Genomic DNA, 22,190 nt, shown 5'->3' with positions numbered 1-22,190 from the left:
TCAATTCCAGGATGTGATGTCCTTCCCAGTGGGGTACAAAATGTTGCTTATTCCGTGCCAAATGGTGGGGAACAGTGCTGCTCACTTTTTGCAGCATGCTGCTGGTCCATACAAATTATGTTGCCAACGGTAAAATACATAAAGATGCTGCGATGAAAGTTCCCAATGTTGCGAGAGGGAAATATCCCTTTAAAAGTGAGAGAAAATTCCCTAAGGGAAAAAAAATAAACTCTTCGAGGGACATATGAAAAACATGCGTATGGGAGTTTGGATACCCTTTCTTATTGCCTCTACCTTACAAATGGAATTGAATGGACTGATCAAATTCATTAAATATACCATTACATACCGATATTCCGTAGATATAAAATAAACTCGCCTTAAATGGTCATCCTGCACTCTGGTGAAAAAGATTTTAAATAGATATGCTAAGATTTGTGAGAAGTGTGAGAAGAAAAGAGCACTTCATAAAATATTTGCATATTTCCTATTTTCCATACCCTGTTGTTTTTGTATGCAATTTTCCAGTAAGATATTTGAAAAGCTGCTTTAACATTTCCTCAATATCCGCTGTTTATAACTGAATAATAACGGTATATTTTGATAATGACCACGTATATTTTCGGTATATTTTTGATGGTCAGACGGTATATTTCGGCGACAAATCCGTGGTCACACACTCTCCATTTTTGCAAGCGTTTGTTTTATTTATTTTGTAACAACAAATTACGACGAAATAGCACCTGGGCCGCCGTAAATTCGTTGCCAGAAGAGCCAGCAAAGCGCCAAAGCATACAAATACCATGGGGTAAGGCCGGTTTCCAGTGTAAATGTGTGTGAAATATTGAATATTGTGTGGGAAAAATCGACGCCGTCGGTGTCGCTGACATTTCCATGGTGTGTAGTGTGTAGCGGGCGGCGTATATATACGTACGTACATATTGCAGATGTACATATCTATGTGCAGCCAGTAGGTGGCCTGTCCAATTATGTACATGAAAGAGTGTGTGGCCGTGCTTGAGACGGAATCAAAGGCAAGGCTGCGGGGCCAAAGGCAAAGGGCTTAAGCACTTAATGCAATTTAGTCGTCGCCAGTCGCCAGCCAGCCAGCCAGCCAGCCCAGCCAGTCGCTGCCGCCCACGCAAACAGAATAACAGGAAGAGAAAAGAACGCGACGCACGGAATACGCACCAAGTGAGGGAGAGAATAGCAATGTCAGCGACTTGGTAATAGATAAGAACAAGCATTAAATATTAATTAGGTGCTGGCAAGGGGTTGGGGCTATAAAATGGAATTTTTAATTTAATCACACCTGTGTGTGTGTGTCGCACCCACCCACCCTACTCTCTACTCCACAGCGAACAACCAATTTTCACCTGCCAGGCGCATGTTTTCCATATTGATCCCAAGACGAAACGCACCTGGATCACCGCCAGCATGAAGGCCGTGAATGTGAGCTTCTTTTACGACAGCTCGCGGAATCTGTATCGCATCATTAGCGTCGAGGGCACCAAGGCGGTGATCAACTCCACCATCACCCCGAACATGACATTCACACAGACCTCCCAGAAGTTTGGCCAATGGAGCGATGTGCGTGCCAATACGGTGTATGGATTGGGCTTTGCCTCCGAGGCAGAACTGACAAAGGTAATGGCCAATCATCATAATCGATTGGTTGTACTTTCCTTCGCCTCTTAACGTAACCCTCCCCTTTCCCTTTTCAGTTTGTTGAGAAATTCCAGGAGGTTAAGGAGGCAACCAAAAATGCCATGAAATCGGCAAATGGCTCGAATGCCGTAACGCCCACCACATCGGCCAATACTTCGCCCATTTCCGGACGGGCCATTGGTGCCATGCAAAACGACAATACTGCCATCGATCCGCATACCGTGGAGCCGCCAAATATGAGCAATACAAACACACAGAACGCCAATCCGGACAGTCCCTCCCACAAGCTGCTGAACACCAGCGACGGCAAGCCGGACATTGGCTCGGCCACGCCCTCACCACAGCCCACTAATGTAGGAGCAGGCGATTTGAGAGGAGGCGGTGTAACAATCTCCTCGGGCGGCAGCATTGTGGGCATGCATACGGGACCGGGAGCGGGTGCCACAGCCGAGCAGCAGCTAAAATACGAGAATGAACGCCTGAAAATGGCACTGGCACAAAGGTGAGCAATGGAAGAGCATTCTCCAAGGGATCGTAACTCTAAAAACTATTTTTATTTATAGCTGTGCCAATGCCAAGAAGTGGGAAATCGAACTGGCAACCTTAAAGAACAACAACATACGACTGACCAGTGCATTGCAGGTGAGTTCTTCGATCTTTTCAGCTACAATCCATTCTTATTCTCATTATCTCACTCTTGTTTAGGAATCGACGGCCAATGTGGACGAATGGAAGCGTCAATTGCACACCTACAAGGAGGAGAATATACGCCTAAAGCGGGAAATGGATCTGATGCGCGTTGGCGGTGCTGCTGGAGCTGGTGCGGCTGCCGGGACAGGTACAGAGGATGAACTGCGTCGCGAAGTGGCGGCCCTGAAGGCGCGCACAGAGCAACAGCAGGCGGAGTTGCTGCAACAGGAACTAGAGCTTAAGACGGTGAATCTAACGCTAAGGGAAAAGTGCAATGATCAGACTGTAAGTGCAAGTGGAAGGGATATCAACCCATAAATTATGTTTACTCTCCTTTGTTGCAGCTGGCAAAACTGAGCGAACTGAATGTGGTGTTTGCCAAGCAGCTGTCGGAGATGTATGCCGTGCAAAAGGATATGGAAAATGTTATACATCCCGCCAAGTGCACTTGAGACACAGAGTCGGGGGTTAAAAGAAAGGTTTGCACGAGTGCCAGGAGAAGATAGATCTTTCCTTTAATGTTTATTCTATAGGTTTCAGCGCAGGAACAGACTACAATGGCAACCACAACAACAACAACTACAACAACGACATCATCGACCACCACAACTAGTAAACGTTATTTAAGCAATTTTCTTATGGCCGAGGCCGAGAGCACGCTCTCGAATGTCACCTCGATCCACACTCAGCTGCAGTCGTCGCTGTATGAGACCCAGAACACGGCACAGCTGAAAGCCCTCGACAAGCACTCGGCCCTGTTGCAGGAGCTGCACCAACGACAGGCGGCACCGCGACGTCGCAGCAGCAGCTCTGTGGCCGCCAGTGAGGCAGCTGCTGCTGCCGCTGCGGAGGCTGCCGCAGCCGCCTCTGGTGGGGGGGCAAAAACTGCCACAATACTCGTATCAAAATCAAAAACTAAAACCGGGCTGCCCCTGTTGCTGAAAAATTCCATTAACAATTAGAGAATTGAAGAAAGGAAATGGATGAGAAAAATAGTCAGCGACATTTTGTAATCTTTATATATTGGTAGTTTGTATACAAAAAAGAAAAAAGGACGAGAGACGAGAGTAACGTCAAAAGGAAAATGGCACACACCTCCCTTATGTATTTGTACCACTCACTACCCCTCCCCCCTCAATCATTGTAGGCCTAGAATTTCGTCATTTGTATGTAAAGCGTATTTTTTGTGCCCCGCCCCCTTAATCTCCCACTCTCCCCCACACCACAGTATTTTGAAACCGAATCGTCTCGACTTTTTGCAGATCTTTTAAGCAGAAAGTGAAAGAAAAATTGATTTAATTCTCGTGCGCGAATATTCCCAGTGCAATATTTATGCAATATAAACAATGATATTATATGTGTGTGTTTGTACTCAACACAATTTCAGCTAATTGTTAATTAATTTTTAATGAGAGCTTGACAATGAAAAACATCTTACCCCCCAAACAAAAACAAAATCCAAACTCATTTCCCAAAGACATCACAAATTCTATCGAACAAAAAGCGACAGGCATTTTATTTTGTAAATGTGCTCGACAAAACAAACTGTTTTATTTTATAGTATTTTTAAACTAATTTATATATTTATTTATTGTACTGTTTTGTGTGTGTTTTTTAAATGTATTCTGGAAAGACCCCTCCATCATCAATGTATTTGCAACTTATAACGATAATTTCACTAAAACATTATGCATACATAATACTATACATATATACAACATAAATATATGAATTTAACGTATGTATAACTAAACAATGACTTAGACGACGAACACACTAAGAAAAGAAAGCAAAGCGCAACCCGTATTTGGTACATACAAATCTATAAAAATAAAGAGAATTTTATAAATAACAGAAAAAACATCAAGAACGAAGTGCGAAGAAGAGGGGACAGAACAAGTCCCAGTAAAAATAACGAAAAACACTAGCAAAGTAATTTAAACGAATACCAAGTCAAAGGTCTCGAGTCATGTGGAAAACTAGTTTAATATATTAACAAATTATAAATATAAAATATAAATAAAATACAAAAAATGCTAACTCGGAAAAGCCAGCAGCAAAATAGTACATAAAATAATCCTCCTTACACACCCACAACCACACAACAACCAAAACACCCACTAAAAAAACGAAACCCACTAACGGAAACGGTTATGAAGCGGTTATGTGCTGACTGTACATTTGCGGTAATATTCAAGCCATACTTGTTATGCTGCATACATAATTTATCCCAGTTGACAAGCGAATAAAATAATAAATACAAATAAAAACAAAAAGTAACGAAACGAAAATGAAAATGTTGAACATACAAAAATTTAGCAGTTAATAATAAAAAGCAAACGAAAAGCGAAAATATACATAAATATATGGAAATAAATAAAACTCAAATTCAATCTAAATGGTTTCTCATTTAAATTGGGAATTTTTTATGGACTCTTTGGGAGTTTAGGAATTACTAAAGCAGCGAACATAAAGGAACAGCCAGCATTCCTTACATCTAAACACTTTTAATAAGTATTTCTTTATTCTTTTTACAGAAAATCCTTACAAGTTTTTTCCCATTTATTCAAACTTTACATATAAAGTATAAATATTTCATACAGTTGCAGAGAACGAAAACATTTTCCACATTTTGATTGTTCAACGATACTTAAATGTTCCAATGGAAATAATTTATATAATCTGTAGAAAATGAAGACACATTTGGCTAGACAAACAACGATTTATATAGCTCGGATTTGGAGCTTTCCGTCCACTCGCAAGCCTCGTTGGGAGCCATGAAATTTGTCAGCTTATTGTGCACCACATAACTGAAAGAAAACCATTGGAATTAGTAGATGATTAAACGCTGAATGGGATTGGATTGTCTTCAATTACTCACCGCAACTTGCGTCCTTTGCTGGCTCTGGTGTCGACTTTCTTCTTCATCTTCTGACGCAACTTTTGCAGCTCCACAAACTGCTTTGTGATCTCACTCATGTTGGATGAGGTGCTGGCCTTGTATTCAATCAATTCGCGCAGCTGCTGATGGTAGAAGTCGCTGTCGTCGTAGACATGGGTCTGCCGCTGTGCTGGAGGATCGTTCTCTTGCTCCGGCTGGTTGCTCTTCAGCGTCTGTGACTTCTCAACGAGGGCCTCCCGATTGGCTAGGGCACTGTCGATCTTCTTGATGATGTCGTAGTCCTCCTGCAGCGACTTCCGCTTCAGACCCGCGCCTGGCGTCAGCAGTTTCGTGCGATCATCCCACTTGAGCAGCACCTCATTGCGGTAGCTTGTCATGTTCTGGAAGTTGCTTTGCAGGACACTCGCAAAGACCTTCAATGGGGGTTCCATCTCCTCCGATGGCAGTGCCTTTCGCTTGACCGATTTTCTCGTCTCTGAATTCTGTTGACTGAGCGCCGTCTGCAGGGCCAGCAGCTGACGCAGCAGTTTCGAGGACCGTTCCGTGGCCTCGCTCAGCACCGACTGAAGCTCCTCGTTCTCGGAGCCAAGGCTTTTAAGGGTCTCGGGCGGTGGCAGCTGATTCGCTTTGCTGTTGACCTTTTGCGTGTTCATGCGTAGCTCCAGGAGACGTTCCCAAATGCGCAATTGGTTCTGGACGCAGAGACCCTTTTGGATTTCTGCTTGGGGATTCGATTTTGACATGACATCAGAGGGTTTTATGCTATCATCTGCCTCAGACTCGTTGTCGTCGTCGTCATCGTCATCGTCATCTTCTTCGTCGTCGTCTTCCTCATCATCGTCGTCGTCATCATCTTCCTCTTCGTCGTCGACGTCTTCATCATCCTCTTCTTCGCTTCCTGACTTTAACTTCTGATTAAAGACAGCCAGTGCAGCTTCATCATCATCGTCATGCTCATCTCCAGAGCTTTCCTCATCATCTGCTAATTTGCTAGCTCCCGCTTTCAGTTTCTGATTAAACGAAGCTAAAGCATCATCTTCATCGCTGTCGCTGTCCTCATAGGCCACCTCATCCTCGCTCTGGTCTTCCTCTTCCTCCTCCTCCAGTTCCTTTCGACTGCTGATCTTTCCCTTGTAGCGCTCACTCTGCTCCGACAGCAGCTTCACATTTCGCTTGCGAATGTCCGTGCTCCTCGCATCCGGTAGATCATATTCGTCTTGCTCGAAATCGACAACACGCGGACCTGTGGCCACATCAAAGTCCGAGTCCTCCTCCGAATCGCTGCCATTGGGATGCGCCAACAGTTTGCTGACTTTATCGGCAACTGTTTGTGGCTCTTTCTTTGACTTTCGCAGCATTTTCTAAATCTTTATTTGAAAATCTAATTTGTTTTGTTGTTGTTAGTGTTAGATGTTAGATTGTTTTTTTTTTTTTTTTTATATTTAATCGCTACTGCGAAATTGGTTGGTCGCAGAGATGAGTCCGCATTGACCAGGTACTTCAGTTTTGTGTTGAATATTATAAAAAAGTTACTGAAAATTTTGAACTCAAAAAAGAGTTGTTTGCCGAACGAACACTAGAAATAGAATGCAGTTTTGTGTTAGATTGTTGATTGTTGATTGTCCCTTGTTTTTTTTTTTTGATATTTAATCGCTACAGCGAAATTGGTTGGTCGCAGAGATGAGTCCGCATTGACCAGATACTTCAGTTTTGTGTTGAATATTATAAAAAAGTTACTGAAAATTTTGAACTCAAAAAAAGAGTTGTTTGCCGAACGTGTATATAATTTATTTGTCCCTTGTTACACTTACACACGGACCACATGTCAATGTGACCCTACAGAAATATACCGAAATAGATCTTTTCAGTTTTCAAAGTATACCGCAAATATACCGCGAAACGAACTTAATTACTTTACATTTTACATGTTAGATTTTATAAGGTTTCGCAACGCCGGCACCTGCCGAAAGAGGGAGCCAGCTTGAAAATATTTTCAGCGGAAACTATTTCAATTTTTAAACAACTTTCGATCAAAGTATGTACATACATACATACATATGTATGTACAATGTATGTTATTTTCATAAACTGAAACAAGTAGTTCATGACCAAGTCCCAGCTGTCAAAATCGACATAGTTTGGAGCTAGTGAAAAATATTCAGTAGTTCTAGGAACGGCAGAGAGCAAACAACTAAAAATTCGAAATTTTAAAAAAGTTGCATTCCAGCATTTTTTGTTTTGATATTAATTTATTAAGTTAAAAGTGAATTTTCTAAAAAAAATGTGAGCTAACAGTACAAATTCAGCAAGCAAAAAAATGTCCATAAAAATAATTTGTAAAAAACGTGAGCAAAATTATTTGTTTGAAAAATTTTGAAATATAAAGAAAAGTTTCATTTCAGCATTTTTTTTCTAGATATTAAGTTGAAAGTTAATTTTGTAATAAAAATGTGTCCCATAAGGGAAAATCCAGCGAGCAACAACAAAAAAAAACGTGAGCAAAATTATTTTTTTCCATTCATATTTTTTATTTGAAATAACTTTTTTTACAGTTATCGACATTAATATGTGACGGCAGCACATCAGCACAGCGGATCACTAGTCGCACAAGGATGGAGTCTCTCTTTAGTACACCAAACACCCAAAAGTTATTCGACTATTCAAATACACACAAACACATTCTGCAACTTTTGCAATACACCCAAAGGTTATTCTTCAGGTTTGTTTTAAATGAAAATATTTAGTTCCTGTTCGAAGTAATATTTATTTGAACTTTATTCCCCCATCCAGCTGATTTAATCTTCATGTTCATCTTCAAAACGTCTTCAAGAGTTAAAAAGTTGAATGTTTCAACACTGACTGTGGATTATCTTGGTCTTCAATTTGAGCTTTGGCTTTGACTGTGGCTAAGTCTGGTTCTCTGGGGCTCTATCTGGGGATCTTTTCTTTTTCTTATTTCTCAATGATAATGAAACCATATATTTTGATACGATAACCTTAAATTTTGATAATAATAAATTATATATTTTGATACGAAAAACAAAAGGATTATCAGTTTATTTCATGGAGAATTGGGTGACCAAAAGAAAGGGCTAGTTGAGGGATATACATAAATATGAATGCCAGCAAGGTGTGATAATTTATTATGATGATTCTATCCAAAGTTAATGCTGTTGCATCAAAAACTAAGCGAAAATGCCTTTAAAAGCTGATTTTTATGCCGTTTACAGCATGTAAATATGTAGTTAATGCCACATGCTCATTCGTTGTAATTGACATATTGACTGTCTTATCAAGTGCGCCAGGTGCATCTTGATAGCGCGCGACCAACAGCACGCACGTACACCCATACACATTCATAGCATACAAAAGCGGGTGCCATGCCATACGGACCCTGAACATGAACTTGAAACGAAATCCTTTTGTTGAACCAAACCAGTGGTGCCCCTCATTAGATTTAATGAATGGTTTTGCGCCAGTTTTACAATTGCGACTCGCCGTCAGTTTAGCCCTAGGTTAAATCGTTAGCCTTGGCACAGGACTACCGGCAGATGCCAGTGGTTGCTCAACGAATCCACAAGTGCTGAAATCTCCCGGAAAGAGGATAAACTGCGCATCGGCGGAAAGTCGGAATATTTGTATCATTGCGGAGGCAAAGTCAAGACGTGCCGTGCCGCCACCCAGACACACAACAGATAAGACCAAAAAGTAATATTTAATTTAATGATGTTTCTTTTAAATTTATTTATTTTTTTTGTTTTTGGCCCCCTGCCTGATAACCGAAAAGATGAGCAAAAAGTTGAGACATATGGCGATCGGGAGGCTGGCGGGCAGACAGATTGAGAGCCGGCTGGGCCGAGCCTAGCCTGACGTTGAACTTTGAATTTACACACACACACACGCATTGATAAACGTGAAATTTTATGCGGGCGGACCACACACACACACATAAAAACAGGCGCGAGCAGCACACGCAATTGGGGTCGCCCGATGCTGCTACCGTTATCGCGGGGCGGCAGCGGCGGCGGCGTTGCGAACTAGAAGACGCCCGAGTCGCACTTTTTTTTTTGTACTTGTACTTCTCTCTCTTTATTAGATTATCAGTTGTTGTCGAGATTTCGATTTCACGGCAGCAGGCAGTGGGCACAGCAGCCGCAGTCGCCGCCTTGCCCGTTTAGTCAGTTCCTGCTCGCCGTTCGGTGGAAATCGAAGAAAAGAAGAACCAAACCAAATCGTGTACCGTTAGCCAATAATTAAAAATTAATTGCCCAAATGAGCTATCGATATCGATAAAAACACGCGTGTGAGTGTGTGTGCGTGCGTTGTGCGTGGGCGGGCGGCAAAACAGTGTTGCGAAAGGTGTGCAAAAAAACGTGTAAATTATTTAAAACTTTCTTGCTCTATATTTGAAATATGCTATTCGCGTACACGGTGCGTCCGCGTGTTTAGAAAACACAGAACAAAACGGAAATCGCAAAATGAGAGGAAAATAAATGCAAAAACAAAAATGTATTTATATAGGAAAATGTATATGGATGAAAAGAAATTATAGAGCACGTACGCGTACTCGTAATCATTGATTACGCCTACAATAAGTATATGGATTAAAAGTGATTAATTGATACTTATTGCTGGCTAGTGGAAACTAGTTGCATGGCAGGGTTACATATGTACATATAGTTAGAGCTGTTCCAGCACTTGGCTGAACTTAGGGGTAGGGGTTGGGTTTGTGGATAATGTTTTCTGCCATTTGCTTGCCTTCATTTACAACAAAAACTTGTTAAATTATGTGTATGTGTTCGCACATTAAAATGCCAAGTTCAAAAGGCATCAAACGCGGCGCGTCCAAACAAATAGACCGTAAACAATTCCCATTCCGACTCAAGGATTGCTGTGGAGAACAATTTGTCGCTGTTCAATTGACTGAGCGACCGTACCGTACCGTATCGTACAGTTCGATTGAGCGCAATTGATTAACAGATTAATAAGCCAACGAGCTGCTCTCCACTCCATAATTATTGTAGTACTAATGCTAGGGAAGAGACGACACGGCACAGAGCACAGTGGAAGCATAAGTGGAATTTTTTATTATTATCACTTGGAAATGGAAAATATTCCGCAGTGTGTGCGGGCAGGGGAGTGTTCGAGTAATTAGTTCAAGGTCACAGCTCCATGCAACAAACAAATCCAAAATCGAAAATCAAAACAGAACCGAGCCATAATAAAAATACAAAAACAAATACAAATGTTCTTGAACTTATCAAAGAAAAACACACAGTCCGGCATCGAGTGGAATTCGTTTCAATTAACTCAATTCAGTCCGGATGCCGAGAGAGGACTCTCCAGGAGTTTCCCATCCCGCGTTCTGTTTTCACTCGTATTATCTGATAATCTGGAGCGGCTGTCACACGAGCGAATCAACAAATAATGCAACGCAAAATAAAAACAATAAAATATATTCAGAAATTTAATGACAGGCCCCCACCATGCAACAAAGTTGCAAAGTTCTTGAAAACACTTTATTGTCCTGCAAGCGAACACCGCAGGGCAGTCGAATAGCCAACTGAAAAAAGCTGCCATTTATTACAGCAGGAAATCATAAATAAAACTGTAGATATACAAATTCCGACTTTTTGCTTCTATAAACACACTTTTTGCCTAAAGCTAAACAGACTATTTGGATACTATGCAAATAAATATTGTACAAATAAATAAAATACAAAATAAATAGATAAATAAATAGAGTGCATTCAATATTCTTATAATTATTTTAACAACAAATTTTATTTTTAACATACAGAAATACAAAAAAAATTAACATATCAATTAGAAGAACAATTTGAAAGTGAAGCACCAAAATACAGCAACCAAATAGTGAATCGATAGACTGGTTTGGTCGATGTGAAGATGGCCCATTCTGGTGAGATAAATGAGGTTGTCTATGATCATCGCATACTCAAGGATTGGTCCAACGTCAACAATACCAACGGCACAATGCACCTGTCCAAGGATATGATCTTCAACGATGGCCATCGTCTGTCCATCACAGTCTACAGGTGAGTGATCGTGTTGGTAGCCCACCCACATCTTGAGTTGTTTCCATGATCAGAATCTGTACATATGTATGTATGTACATATATTCTGTATTCCCTGGGTTTCTACATTAAGTCACGTTGATAAGCTTTAGCTTCCACAATCTGTAACCTTTTTTTTTCTTGTTGTCGCTGCTTTCTAAACGTATCTATCAATCGCGCTGTGTAGGTGTGGGTGTCGGTGCTATCTCCATCTCCGGTATAGATTTAAATTTTCGTTTTAATAAGTATAAATCATGCCTTTGCTCATCATCTCTGACTGGTTTAATAATTTTCACTTGGAATTTGAACACTATAGTTCAAGCCTAGGGTTCACGTTTTTCAAATTGCAAAAGATCTACAAAATTGATTAAGAGAGCGATTCCTCAAAGCAAGACGTAGAAAGTGTTTCACAAAGTGAAATATTTAATTATTGTGTCTAAAGGCGGATACATACACATATAAATTGATTGTGTTATAATACTTGGAAGTATTATGTGAATAAGAATTTATTCTACCTGAAGTAGATCCTCTTCCTTTAAACGAAAATTCAAGTAGCGTTCACTGACCTAACGGAATATTTTGTGAAGGATCCAAGGAGATAATTTAAGTGAGGATCACTCCTAGAGCAACTCCACAAAATCTGCAGATATAAATTACTAGATCTTCGAGAATCTCCGCTTCTTGTTGCTGAAGTTTTAAATCGGCCGCACGTACCCATGATATAGTGAGTGATATTCATTCGTTGATCGCATTTAACAGAAAATTAATTGAAACAGAGCCAAGCAGAGATGGTCTACAACTGATCTTCTAGAACTTTATGGCAGACAATTCATTTCCCTCATTCGATTTACCTTTCCTTAGCTAGACTTCTTTCCATCTGACCTACTTATCGAGCGCGCACCCACACAATCCACACTCGCAGAGACACCCACTTTACCATTCGGGGGAAAACTTCTTTAATTTTCCACTCACCAATTTAGTCTTTGGCCGAACCTTTTGCCCTCTCCCCGCCTGAAGCTTGATGTTTATCCTCTCTTTATATGGGCTTTCCTTTCGTTTGCAGCATACTCTTTGTGATCTCAACAATTGGCAACAGCACAGTGCTGTATCTGCTGACGAAGCGACGACTGCGTGGTCCCTTGCGTATTGATATCATGCTAATGCATTTGGCCATTGCCGATCTAATGGTGACGCTGCTGCTGATGCCGCTGGAGATTGCGTGGGCCTGGACAGTCCAATGGCGCTCCACCGATCTGATGTGCCGTCTCATGAGCTTCTTTCGCGTGTTCGGACTGTACTTGTCCAGCTTTGTGATGGTCTGCATATCGCTAGACAGGTGAGTCCTATCCCCCTATCCCACAGTCTGTTGCAGACAGAGTCTGTTGCCTGCCCCGTTGACTGTCGCTAATGGACCAAATTGATAGCCAGATAAGGCGGCTCAAAGTGTCAATCGAAGTTTCTCAACGCGTTCTTCCCATTCCTCTCCTTATCCTCCAGATATTATGCCATACTGAAGCCGCTGCAACGATCCTACAACCGGGGACGCATCATGTTGGCCTGCGCCTGGATGGGCTCTGTCATATGCAGCATTCCGCAGGTGAGTGTCCAGTCAGCGGTGCCCCAGTAGCCACTGCAATTATTAACATCTCTGTTTGGCATCTTTGACAGGCCTTTCTCTTCCATCTGGAGGAGCATCCCGTGGTCCGTGGCTACTTTCAGTGCGTCACGTTCCACTCGTTTGTGAGCGACTTTGACAACTGGCTCTATCAGATCGCCACAATGTGCGCCATGTATGCCTTTCCTTTGATCGTATTCATCTACTGCTATGGAGCCATCTATCTGGAGATCTACCGCAAGAGCCAGCGCGTCCTCAAGGATGTGATTGCCGAGAGATTCCGTCGCTCCAACGATGATGTCTTGAGTCGGGCCAAAAAGCGCACTCTCAAAATGACAATCTCGATTGTAATTGTTTTCATTATCTGCTGGACGCCGTACTACACCATCTGCATGTGGTACTCCCTGGACAAGACGTCCGTGGACAAGGTCAACTCTCTGGTGCGCAAAGCGCTCTTCATATTCGCCTCGACCAACTCCTGCATGAATCCTTTGGTCTATGGCCTCTACAACATTCGCGGACGCATGAACAACAATAACAATGTGGTGAGCAATACCCTCCTCCTTTCAGGAGCGATCAATCATTTAACTTTTCCCTTTCAGTCGGTTAACAATAGACACACGTCGCTCTCAAATCGCCTGGACTCTTCCAATCAACTGATGCAAAAGCCGGCGGCTGCGGCCAACAACAGTTCGCTGGCCAATCGTCATGGCACTGTAATGGCCGCTGCGGTGGCGGCTACAACAAAGTTGGCCCATGTTGTGGGCCTAAAGGGCAACGGATCCAATGGATCTGCCACCGCCTCTACCATTGCCTCTGCTCCGCCCCTACCACTGCCAGTGACCGCACCCCTGGCCAGCGATGATGTGGATGGGGATAATGATGATTCCAGTGTCAGTGTTGTCACCATCAGGTGTCAGGAGCCGCCCAGGATCTGCCACAAGTAATGTCGGTTTCCAGCTGCTAGACTTCTACCCTACCACTACCTTCAAAACGTTAACCACTGCTCATCCTCATCTTGTATTTTTACGACTTTCCACATTTTAAACCTTATTTTCAATGCCGATTTTCGCATAGTTGCCTGCATAAAGTTGAGAGTTTTATGTTAAGGTCTAGTATAGGGCACATAACCAAACATTAACCAATTTAATTAAACAGCAAAAGGGTACAGGCCAAAACTAAACAACATAACATTCAAAATTTCATTTTTTCACGATTTATTAATACGAATCCATTAGGGGCCTTTGCTCTTTCTTGTTCGGATTTAAGTTCTTCACCAGGCGATGGGTTTTCATCTCCTTCTGCTCCTCCGTAATCGTTGCGTTACTGTCCCCTGAGCAGTGAGTACAATCAGAAACTTCGACTACGGAAGGAGACCTTCCTTTCGGTATTGGTTCTCCAGGAGTCGTAGCTTCATCCTGCTCTCCTTCAAATCTGAAATGAGCTCCTTCGGGGTCTGTAGATGGTAGCCGCATTGACTTGTGGCTTACGTAAATTCCCCTTCTCCTCAGCCCGGGCTATTGGCTTCGATGCTGGCGGCTTCTTCGGCTTGCACAGTTTCTCCTCCAGATGGCACTCCGTCGTCATGTAGCAAGTGTTAATCGATACCTTCTTCGCAGTGAGGCTCTTGGGCGACAGCCTGGCCGTGACTCTAACATTGGCGTTGGCCAAAAACTTAGCGGTGTACAACACATCGCCACGAAATCACCCTCACGCACTATAGGTCCCGATGATAGCTTTGTTACCTGAGCTCCATACCTATTAGAATGGTCTTTTGCGCTTTCGAATCGTTTTCCTTCTCCAGAGTATACATAGCTGTTAATCAAATGCTTTCCAGGGAGTCTCTTTTTCGAAAACCCTGCCTATAAGTTTGCTTGCTATGTAAACTGTTTGTATTTGCAATCGTAAAGTGAGTCTTCCATGTGATATGGGAAAACCAAGAGCCTGCTTGGTAATGATTACCTAAATGGGATTGCATTTTCACTCTGCATCTACAGTGCCAAAACCCAAAAGAATAATGGGTTGAACAGAGAAATATATCACCAAAGCCGAAGTTTAAGCTACCATTTCCTTACGATACCTCCTTCACTCCTCTACTTGGCTAAAACTTCACCTAATCTTGTTGAAAAGCAGTTGACAATTTCATTTATTTACCAAGGTGACGACGGCTTTCACTGATCAACCATCTGGTTATCTGTGTGTCGAAATGTCATCAATTTCCGTTTGCCAATGTCTTCTTAACTTTGCAGAGACTTTCAATTAATGAGGAGGATTGGAAATGCAGAGGAAACGCTAATCTAATCATACAATAAAAACAAGAATTGCCTAACAAAAAATCCACTAAACCACAGCCAAAAGGAAACCTTCCTAGCCCTTTCAATTATGCAACAACTCTCAGAGATCTAACACTCAATACGAACCCTACTTAAAGGGCAAACCCAGCCCAAGTCTCGGCTCATTTGGGCTAATGCTGGCTTACATCATCATGCCCTTCCAAGCTCACCCACAAGAGATCCACTCCACTCCAGACTCCACTTTAAAAGCCATTCTCCAGCCACATATCATTTTATGTCAACTCATCGCAGAGTTCCCAAGCTAAATAATAATTGTACTTTCAGTTGTGGTGACTCCATTGAACTGGTCATTGCGACGGATAAGTAGACGATAAGTAAACCCCCTGAAATGGAGCAAATGGATAATTTACTGGAAAATCTGCTACTGTTCATCTGGTGAAGTCGGCTCGGAACAAAGGCCTCTAACGAGCTTCGAATAGATTCTTTTTGTATTTGCATTTAGCTAGCGACAAATTAAAATGTTATCGAGACAACAAAATGCGAGTGGCCGATCGAATTGAGAGTTTCGAAAAGCTTTGGCTCTGAGGCCAAAACAAAAACCAAAAAACAAATCAAAATGTTATCGCAGAAATAAAAAATAAATACGCTTAAGACGTAATATCGCGTACTATTATAGATACTCTAGTTAGTTGGCTTATTGCTTAATTTAAATTAATTTATTCATTAAAACCAAACGACACTAAACGAAAACCAAATAAAAAGATGTAAGAAAATTATAGAAAAATAGCAAAAATATCACCCCCTTGGAATATTAAATTCATTTTTTGGTGGGGCCCCCATAGTTGGTTTGTTTGTGTATCGGAACTTTTGTTAAGACGGCGCTAATCACTTGGTTTATGGCCAGAGCCCTGCATTATAGCCCTTAATTATACGCTCGTGTGGACTCTTAAATATTTACAAAATTAACTTACATTGGTTTGTATGGGGGTACGGGTGTAAACCAGTTCCGTTTCTCGGATAAGATTGTGGCTTGACCTTTTACTAATTTTTAGTTTGTGCAGCTTAGTGGGGGGATAATTATAATATTCCGGAAAGGAAAGATATTGGGTTATATTGTACTTGCACTTTATGATAACTTTGTTTCATTTCCCATCTAAATTTAAAAGGATTTTTAGAGGGAGTCTCCTCTCTTAAGCAGCCCTAATTTTGGAGGGTCTTTTTGTGCCATTAAACTGAAATCCAATCCCAAAACAATGTTGCTCTGTTTGGAGGCCATTAAACCAAATTCATGTGAACCCTTTTCCTTTGTTTGAATGTGTTCAGCCTTCCTCTCAGCCTCCCGTCAGTGCGGAGATCCTCTGAAAGATCGATGGGGGGGACCCCCGACACGACACTCTTCCGAAATGTGGCTCGTAAATAAACGGCACGCTCTGGAGGCATTTAAAGCAGCCCCAAATACTCGTAAAAACTAGACCCCAAAATGATATGCAGATGTGGCACCTATTAATGGCTACTTATGCACTACAAGTGTCCCTCTCTTTGTTGTTGTCTCCAGCCTTGCCTCCCTTTGTGACAAGCAGACTGATGCGTAACACGGCTAGAGGAGGGGGAGGCTAGGAGGCTGCTGCTGCCACCGACCTGTTCATCATTATGTCGACGGCATGTCAAGCAGGCCGCTGCTTTATGTCCAGGGCCTCCAAGCACACACATATACTGGAATCTACATATATCATGGAGTGCGGTGGCGGCGGTGGCACCACACCCAGAGATCGTATCCCACATCAACGCTGAATATTTTTTCGCTGCATTTTCGGACAACGGCGGCGGCGGCGGCCGGCGACCACTTGCTGAAATTTCATTATGTGCGTGATTTATAAATAAGCTCCAAGCTGCAACCCATCCCAAGATCCCCTCTGCCACATCTCTCACATGTTTCTCAGAGTTCCCAGCATCATCATCAGCATCATCCTCATCGGTGGGTACGACGGTACCGACAACCCACGCACTTTTTCCACGACGGCGCTCCAACACGAAACAACAGCAACAACAACAACAACAGCAACAACAACAACAACAACAATAAACAGCATCTTGTGTGTTGAACTCTTGCTACCTCCTCCATTCCTCTCACTTCACTCAGTCCCCTGCCCTCTCCTGGTTGCAGTTCATTTCGTATTAATCATAAAATTGTATTATTAACATGTTTATTTTTCGGTCTTCAAGATTCGATTACATGCATTCCCTTCCTACTCTACTCTCCACCCTTTTGGCCATGCGTTTCGCTTTGAGTTTTAAGTGGAAGTGGGAACGTGACTTTGTTGTACAGTGTATCGAAAGTGAGCCACTTTCTAACACTAAAATGGTTGATCGAGGGGGTTTGGGATATTGTCATTTTATGTTTCTGCTGGTTAATTGGGTTACTCGTACCCCTACCCATGGCCATAGAGACACAGCCTCTCAAGCTACGTACTCGTGTGTCCCACAGCTGGTCAATGCGTGGGATCTTGTCTTGAAAGTTGGCCAAATTAGCTGGGGAACACAGCTGAAGGAGCAGCCCGCAAAGTCCAGGGGACTGTGCAATGTGTGGGCGATTTTATTGTGAGAATATTCTCAAAAGTATAAACATTCAAATGGGTTATATGATCCTACTTTATGTTTCCTTCTAATAACCAGTAAATCGATAAATCTCTCCAGAAAAGGCTAACAATTTCAATGATCGTCTTATCATATTATTAATTTATGGGAATAATATTTCTGCTGGCCCAATACCATGTACCCTTAATTGCCGTAAAGCTTGCAAAAATATCAGAGAATTGCTTACCTTTTATACAAATTTTGTATGTGGGATGCATCTCAGCTGAGTCACTGAAAATATAAGAACGAAATATATGACTAATAGGTAGGATATGTACATGTAAGAAAAAATACTGTAAAGAACAGTCGAATATCTTACGAGTATAGCTAATAGAAATATGGAATCAACTATGTACATATTAGCATATTTTCCGAGTTAAAGTGAGAAAATAAGCAAGTAAGTAAATGCTCTAAGATTCATTTCCTCAAATCAGCCACAATTTATCAGAAGAACCCTTTCTGTATACAATCTTTCCGCTTTCCCCATAATTTCCAGTAAACCCCCCATAAAATCACACACCACACGAACAGTCTGGCAACTCTGAATCTTACGCAAATCTCGCACGTGGGCGTCTCCGCTTACTCACGCGTCAAAAGAAACACAAACGAAGACAAAATGCTGCCTGTTGCCGCTGCTGCGACGTTTCTCCCAGCAAACAGCAAAAGCAAAAGGCAGCAACAAATGCAACAAAAGCAAACAGCAAAGAAAGAGCCCCACAAAAGCAGCAACAAGTCAACGGCATCTCAACAGCTGAGAACAAAACAAACTGCAATCAGGCAACACGCCAATGGGAAACCGGGCAACAACAAGTTGTTTCTGCCGCTCTGCCACTGCCACTACCGCTGCCGATCTGATGCTCTGCCACTGCCTCTGCGGCGACTGCGGGCTGGCTAGTCCGCCTTGGTGTGTTCCCTTCAGAGTTTCAGTGCTCGTTTGCACGTTGAACAAGACGGTACGGATCGATCAGCAGGTGAAGAACCAAAACCGAAACGAAACGCAACGCAACTCATCGAAGATATCGCATCGGCATCGTAATCGCTAATCGAGAAAGATTCCCGCTATTTTAGACCGTGATCTATGACGGCTTTTAAGTGTGTGTTTTTCAAATCATTTGGATCGTCGGATGGGTGATGGGGATGGGGCCAGCTTGTTAAATTGTCGCTGACAAAGTTTTTGACAGTTCCCGATACCACCCAGAGCCAGTGCCAGTGGCTGGTCTGAGTCCGCAGAAGCATCCTCAGCATCGTTCGTTTTCCATTTCCATACCGCTGTCAAGGTGTCCCCCCATGTCCGTGTCGGTGTCCGCGTCGCGTTTGCGTTCTTGTTGTTAATAGCATAAAAGTGTTTTAATTTTTATTAGCACGAAGACCGCGGTAGAGAGAGAGAGAGAGAGACCCGTAGCATAGCCAGGCACCAGGCAGCCCCACCATCAAGTCAGTTGTGGAGCAGTTGCCGTCACTGGAGGATCGTCTTCTCCAATAGCCACCGATCGCGTCGAGTCGCATCGCGTTGCGTGTTGATTTCGTTCTAATAAAATCAGCTCCCAAAGATCTTCTTCGCGTGTGTCTCCCTGCTCTGTTTACCTCATTCTTTCAACCTCCAACTCCATCCCCAACCCAACCACTTCCCCAGCTCCATTTCTCACTCCTGCTTGTCGGTCGGAACGGATTTATGTGTGTCGCATTCGGATATTTTGAAAAGGGTTTAAATTATCTAATGCATCCGTTTCCTTATCAATTTTTATAGTGTTAAGACCCTACGATTGTGCGATTTGTTTGATCTTTGAAAAGGAAAATAATAATAAAGAAAAAATAAACGGGTCTACACAACCGTTCGTTTGTGAGTTCTTGAGTGGCTGTGTGGCGGAAAAGTGTGGAAATAATCGTAAAAATAACTCAACTCAAGTCGTTTCCATTCTAAATTACGAGTTGACAGACGCAAGTGGCTAAACAGCCCAAGGAGCTGTCTCTCTGCCTCTGTCTCCGGACACAACAACTTCTTACTTCTCGAAACGGAGAGCGGTGGCGTGCAACGTCCTTGACTAAAAGGTGAGTGTGAAGGTTGCCCAGATCTCTCAGATCTCACAGATCTCGGCCTGTCAGGCGCTCAAGAGTGTGCTATAAATAGTAGGCTGCTTGGCCTAGTCTCTGGGAAAGTGGGATAAGTGCGGATGCTAAAGTGGGAGGAAGTCCATTCCGGTATAATTGTTGGAAAAGACTTTACATATAATTCTACTTGTGCGTGAATTATTTAAGAATTGCATTAAAGTCTAGAGAATCTCCACTGGCATTTAGAGTTTTTTTTTTTCTTTGCGTATGCCCTTGATTAAATCGTAAAAGTGGTTCCAACATTTACATAGTAGCAGGGTGCTTAAAACAAGTATTTACATCATTAAAACTAATAACAGCTATTGTAGAATATCAGATATTTAACGACCTAAGCGCCGTCTGCCCAAGGGTTCTTAAAAATCACAACAAAACGGAATATAAAAGTTAACCAAAAAAGCAAAATAAAATCCAAAATATACCCGCCATATACGATATGGCCCATACAATGAATCCTCTCCATCATTGATTTCCCTCTTTTATTATCCAATATTCAAACTCTCTTTCATCTGTCTTTATGGCATGATAATCGTTGCCTTATTGATTGGGCCAAATTATGAATATTTTTTTATATGTGCGACTCATTTCACCGCCTTTTCATATCTGATGATAAATCATGCTAATTGTTGTTGTAATTCAAATCCGATTCATTCGATACATATTAATTAACCACACCCAATAGGAAAACCGCAGAGCAGCGGCCTGTGGCATCCACAGAGCGGCCGACACATTAATCTATTTGGTAGATCTTTGGGGTCTTATCTGCATTGGCGCCCATAAATTCCAAAGTCCAGTCATAATTTATTAATTACTGGACTTTCCACACATATTTTAAAGTTACGATTCGGGAGGCTTATGTCTCTTAGAGAACTATAATTATGTGATCATGTGGAGGAATTGTTTGGCATAACCCAAATAGGTCCAACTTGTGGCCAAAACAGCAGCCACAAGTTGTTTACTGCTTTATTGTTGGCCAAATGTAGCCAAAGACAATGCCACAAATACGTATATTTGGTTTAAATACATTCTCTGGAAATATATTTCATTTGATTTGGAATGATTTCCCCCAACCAAGTGGCCTGCTTCTGCGCAGACGCCGCTCTACTGCTCTATTCCAAAGCGATTCAATTAAAAGACGCCCACAGCGAAGAGCTAAGAGCCAAAAGATCTCCATAACAATTTATAACTGCCTTTCCAAGATGTCTCTCAGCCGAGACTTGCGGTTATTTTTTGTATTTTTATTATTTGAATATATTACGACAGTCAGTGGCAATGGCAGTGGCGTCGTGACCTGAGGGGGATTGGGTCTTCAAGAAGGCTCGAGTATCGTAAGGAAAGGAATAATTTACGCAACAACGACTGATGAAAGAAGTTATCGTAGAGCTAATCCAGTTTATGGTAGAGTTAAAGATTAAAGGCTATTCCCTCCGAAACGTTAATAATTCATCTACGACTGAAAACTCTATAAATAAAAGTCAAAGACTATTCATTCGCCTGCCATTTAATCCCTTCCTCTATAACCCATTCACATGACTCAATCTCTATCATTCTCGTTGCGCAGACCATATATAGAGTGTCTCTTTATTATTAAAACATAAATAATATTGCTATTGTTGGAATTTCCGCTTGGCAGAGCGAGTTATGGGTTCGTTAACAAATGCAAATCAAGTGGAAAATTGTTGCAGCAGCAAATTAGCGCATCGTCATAGGAAAGTCATTCAAACAACCAATTTCCGACCACTTGCACAGGGCACAGGGCTAACAAATTTTTTAATTCGAAATTTGCAATTCAAATAAAACTTTAGTCACAATAAAAGATCAGTCTTGTGTCTGGCTTTTTGTGTTACAATATTTGGACTGGCGACTGACGGCGTCAAATGTGTCTCAAACTGAATTCAAATGAAAAGTTCGATTTAATGGTTCATCAGCATAAGTTAATGGGTTTTCGGCTTTTGGCCTAATGACGGATTAAACATATTCTAAAGCGTTTTGACAACCTCACCAATACAACACACCAAAAAAACGAACGAAATTTATACACTTTGGCAAGGCATAAAATATATCATTTATAACCTGTTGATTAGATCCGAATGGAACGAGGGGAAGATATCTGCTTTGCCGTTTGGTTTGGCTACAATTTGATATTCTGCGCAGATATGTAAATGTCGTGGAAGCGACTGCGATGCGAGAGGTGTGGTCCGGCAGAC

The 22,190-nt window shown here is 42.0% G+C and overlaps 4 protein-coding genes and 1 long non-coding RNA gene across 10 annotated transcripts in view; 4 read left to right on the top strand and 1 right to left on the bottom strand.

Moving 5' to 3' along the window:
- Positions 1-665: 665 nt before the first annotated feature.
- LOC117900010 (homer protein homolog 1) lies at positions 666-4,474 on the top strand. The gene is given in 7 exon segments (XM_034810194.1): positions 666-808; positions 1,359-1,647; positions 1,725-2,170; positions 2,232-2,310; positions 2,374-2,643; positions 2,703-2,837; positions 2,892-4,474. Coding segments are annotated over 7 exon segments (1,653 nt in total). The 5' UTR covers positions 666-803; the 3' UTR covers positions 3,321-4,474.
- A 562-nt stretch (positions 4,475-5,036) lies between these two features.
- The window catches only part of LOC117902727 (protein Aatf), a 20,841-nt gene continuing 3,687 nt past the window's right edge, over positions 5,037-22,190 (bottom strand). The window contains exons 2-4 of one of the 2 annotated variants that reach the window (XM_034814298.1): positions 6,832-6,836; positions 5,240-6,621; positions 5,037-5,168 (exon numbers count right to left, since the gene is read on the bottom strand). In XM_034814298.1, coding sequence (XP_034670189.1) covers positions 5,066-5,168; positions 5,240-6,621; positions 6,832-6,836 — 1,490 coding nt within the window. In that variant the 3' untranslated portion in view covers positions 5,037-5,065. Of the gene's footprint in view, positions 5,169-5,239; positions 6,676-6,831; positions 6,837-22,190 lie in introns of those variants that run through there. The other variant, XM_034814299.1, reaches the window with a different exon arrangement.
- LOC117902729 lies at positions 7,424-8,293 on the top strand. 2 transcript variants are annotated; one of them, XR_004649423.1, is made up of 4 exons: positions 7,424-7,605; positions 7,677-7,754; positions 7,813-7,979; positions 8,051-8,293. It is a non-coding gene; the product is annotated as an uncharacterized LOC117902729 (long non-coding RNA). The 2 variants fall into 2 exon arrangements; XR_004649422.1 differs by having other exon boundaries at positions 7,663-7,754.
- LOC117902728 (gonadotropin-releasing hormone receptor) lies at positions 9,417-16,014 on the top strand. Of its 3 annotated transcripts, XM_034814300.1 has the most exons (7): positions 9,417-9,619; positions 11,061-11,316; positions 12,398-12,670; positions 12,832-12,931; positions 13,003-13,494; positions 13,552-13,892; positions 15,568-16,014. In XM_034814300.1, exons 2-7 carry the CDS (start codon positions 11,168-11,170, stop codon positions 15,608-15,610), a joined length of 1,398 nt encoding a protein of 465 aa, XP_034670191.1. In that variant the 5' UTR covers positions 9,417-9,619; positions 11,061-11,167; the 3' UTR covers positions 15,611-16,014. The 3 variants fall into 3 exon arrangements, with proteins under 3 accessions (XP_034670191.1, XP_034670192.1, XP_034670193.1); XM_034814301.1 differs by lacking the exon at positions 9,417-9,619 and having other exon boundaries at positions 13,003-13,491; XM_034814302.1 differs by lacking the exon at positions 9,417-9,619 and having other exon boundaries at positions 11,063-11,316; positions 13,552-13,897.
- The window catches only part of LOC117902726 (cartilage oligomeric matrix protein), a 25,246-nt gene continuing 21,785 nt past the window's right edge, over positions 18,730-22,190 (top strand). For both annotated transcript variants that reach the window (XM_034814294.1, XM_034814297.1), the window contains exons 1-2: positions 18,730-18,848; positions 19,625-19,926. The gene's annotated coding sequence lies outside the window, so the exon portion shown is untranslated. The remainder of the gene's footprint in view (positions 18,849-19,624; positions 19,927-22,190) is intronic.

The sequence above is a fragment of the Drosophila subobscura genome, chromosome U, assembly GCF_008121235.1.
Source record: "Drosophila subobscura isolate 14011-0131.10 chromosome U, UCBerk_Dsub_1.0, whole genome shotgun sequence".
In the NCBI taxonomy this organism is placed as follows: domain Eukaryota; kingdom Metazoa; phylum Arthropoda; class Insecta; order Diptera; family Drosophilidae; genus Drosophila; species Drosophila subobscura.
This window is presented reverse-complemented; position numbering and strand designations above follow the sequence as displayed.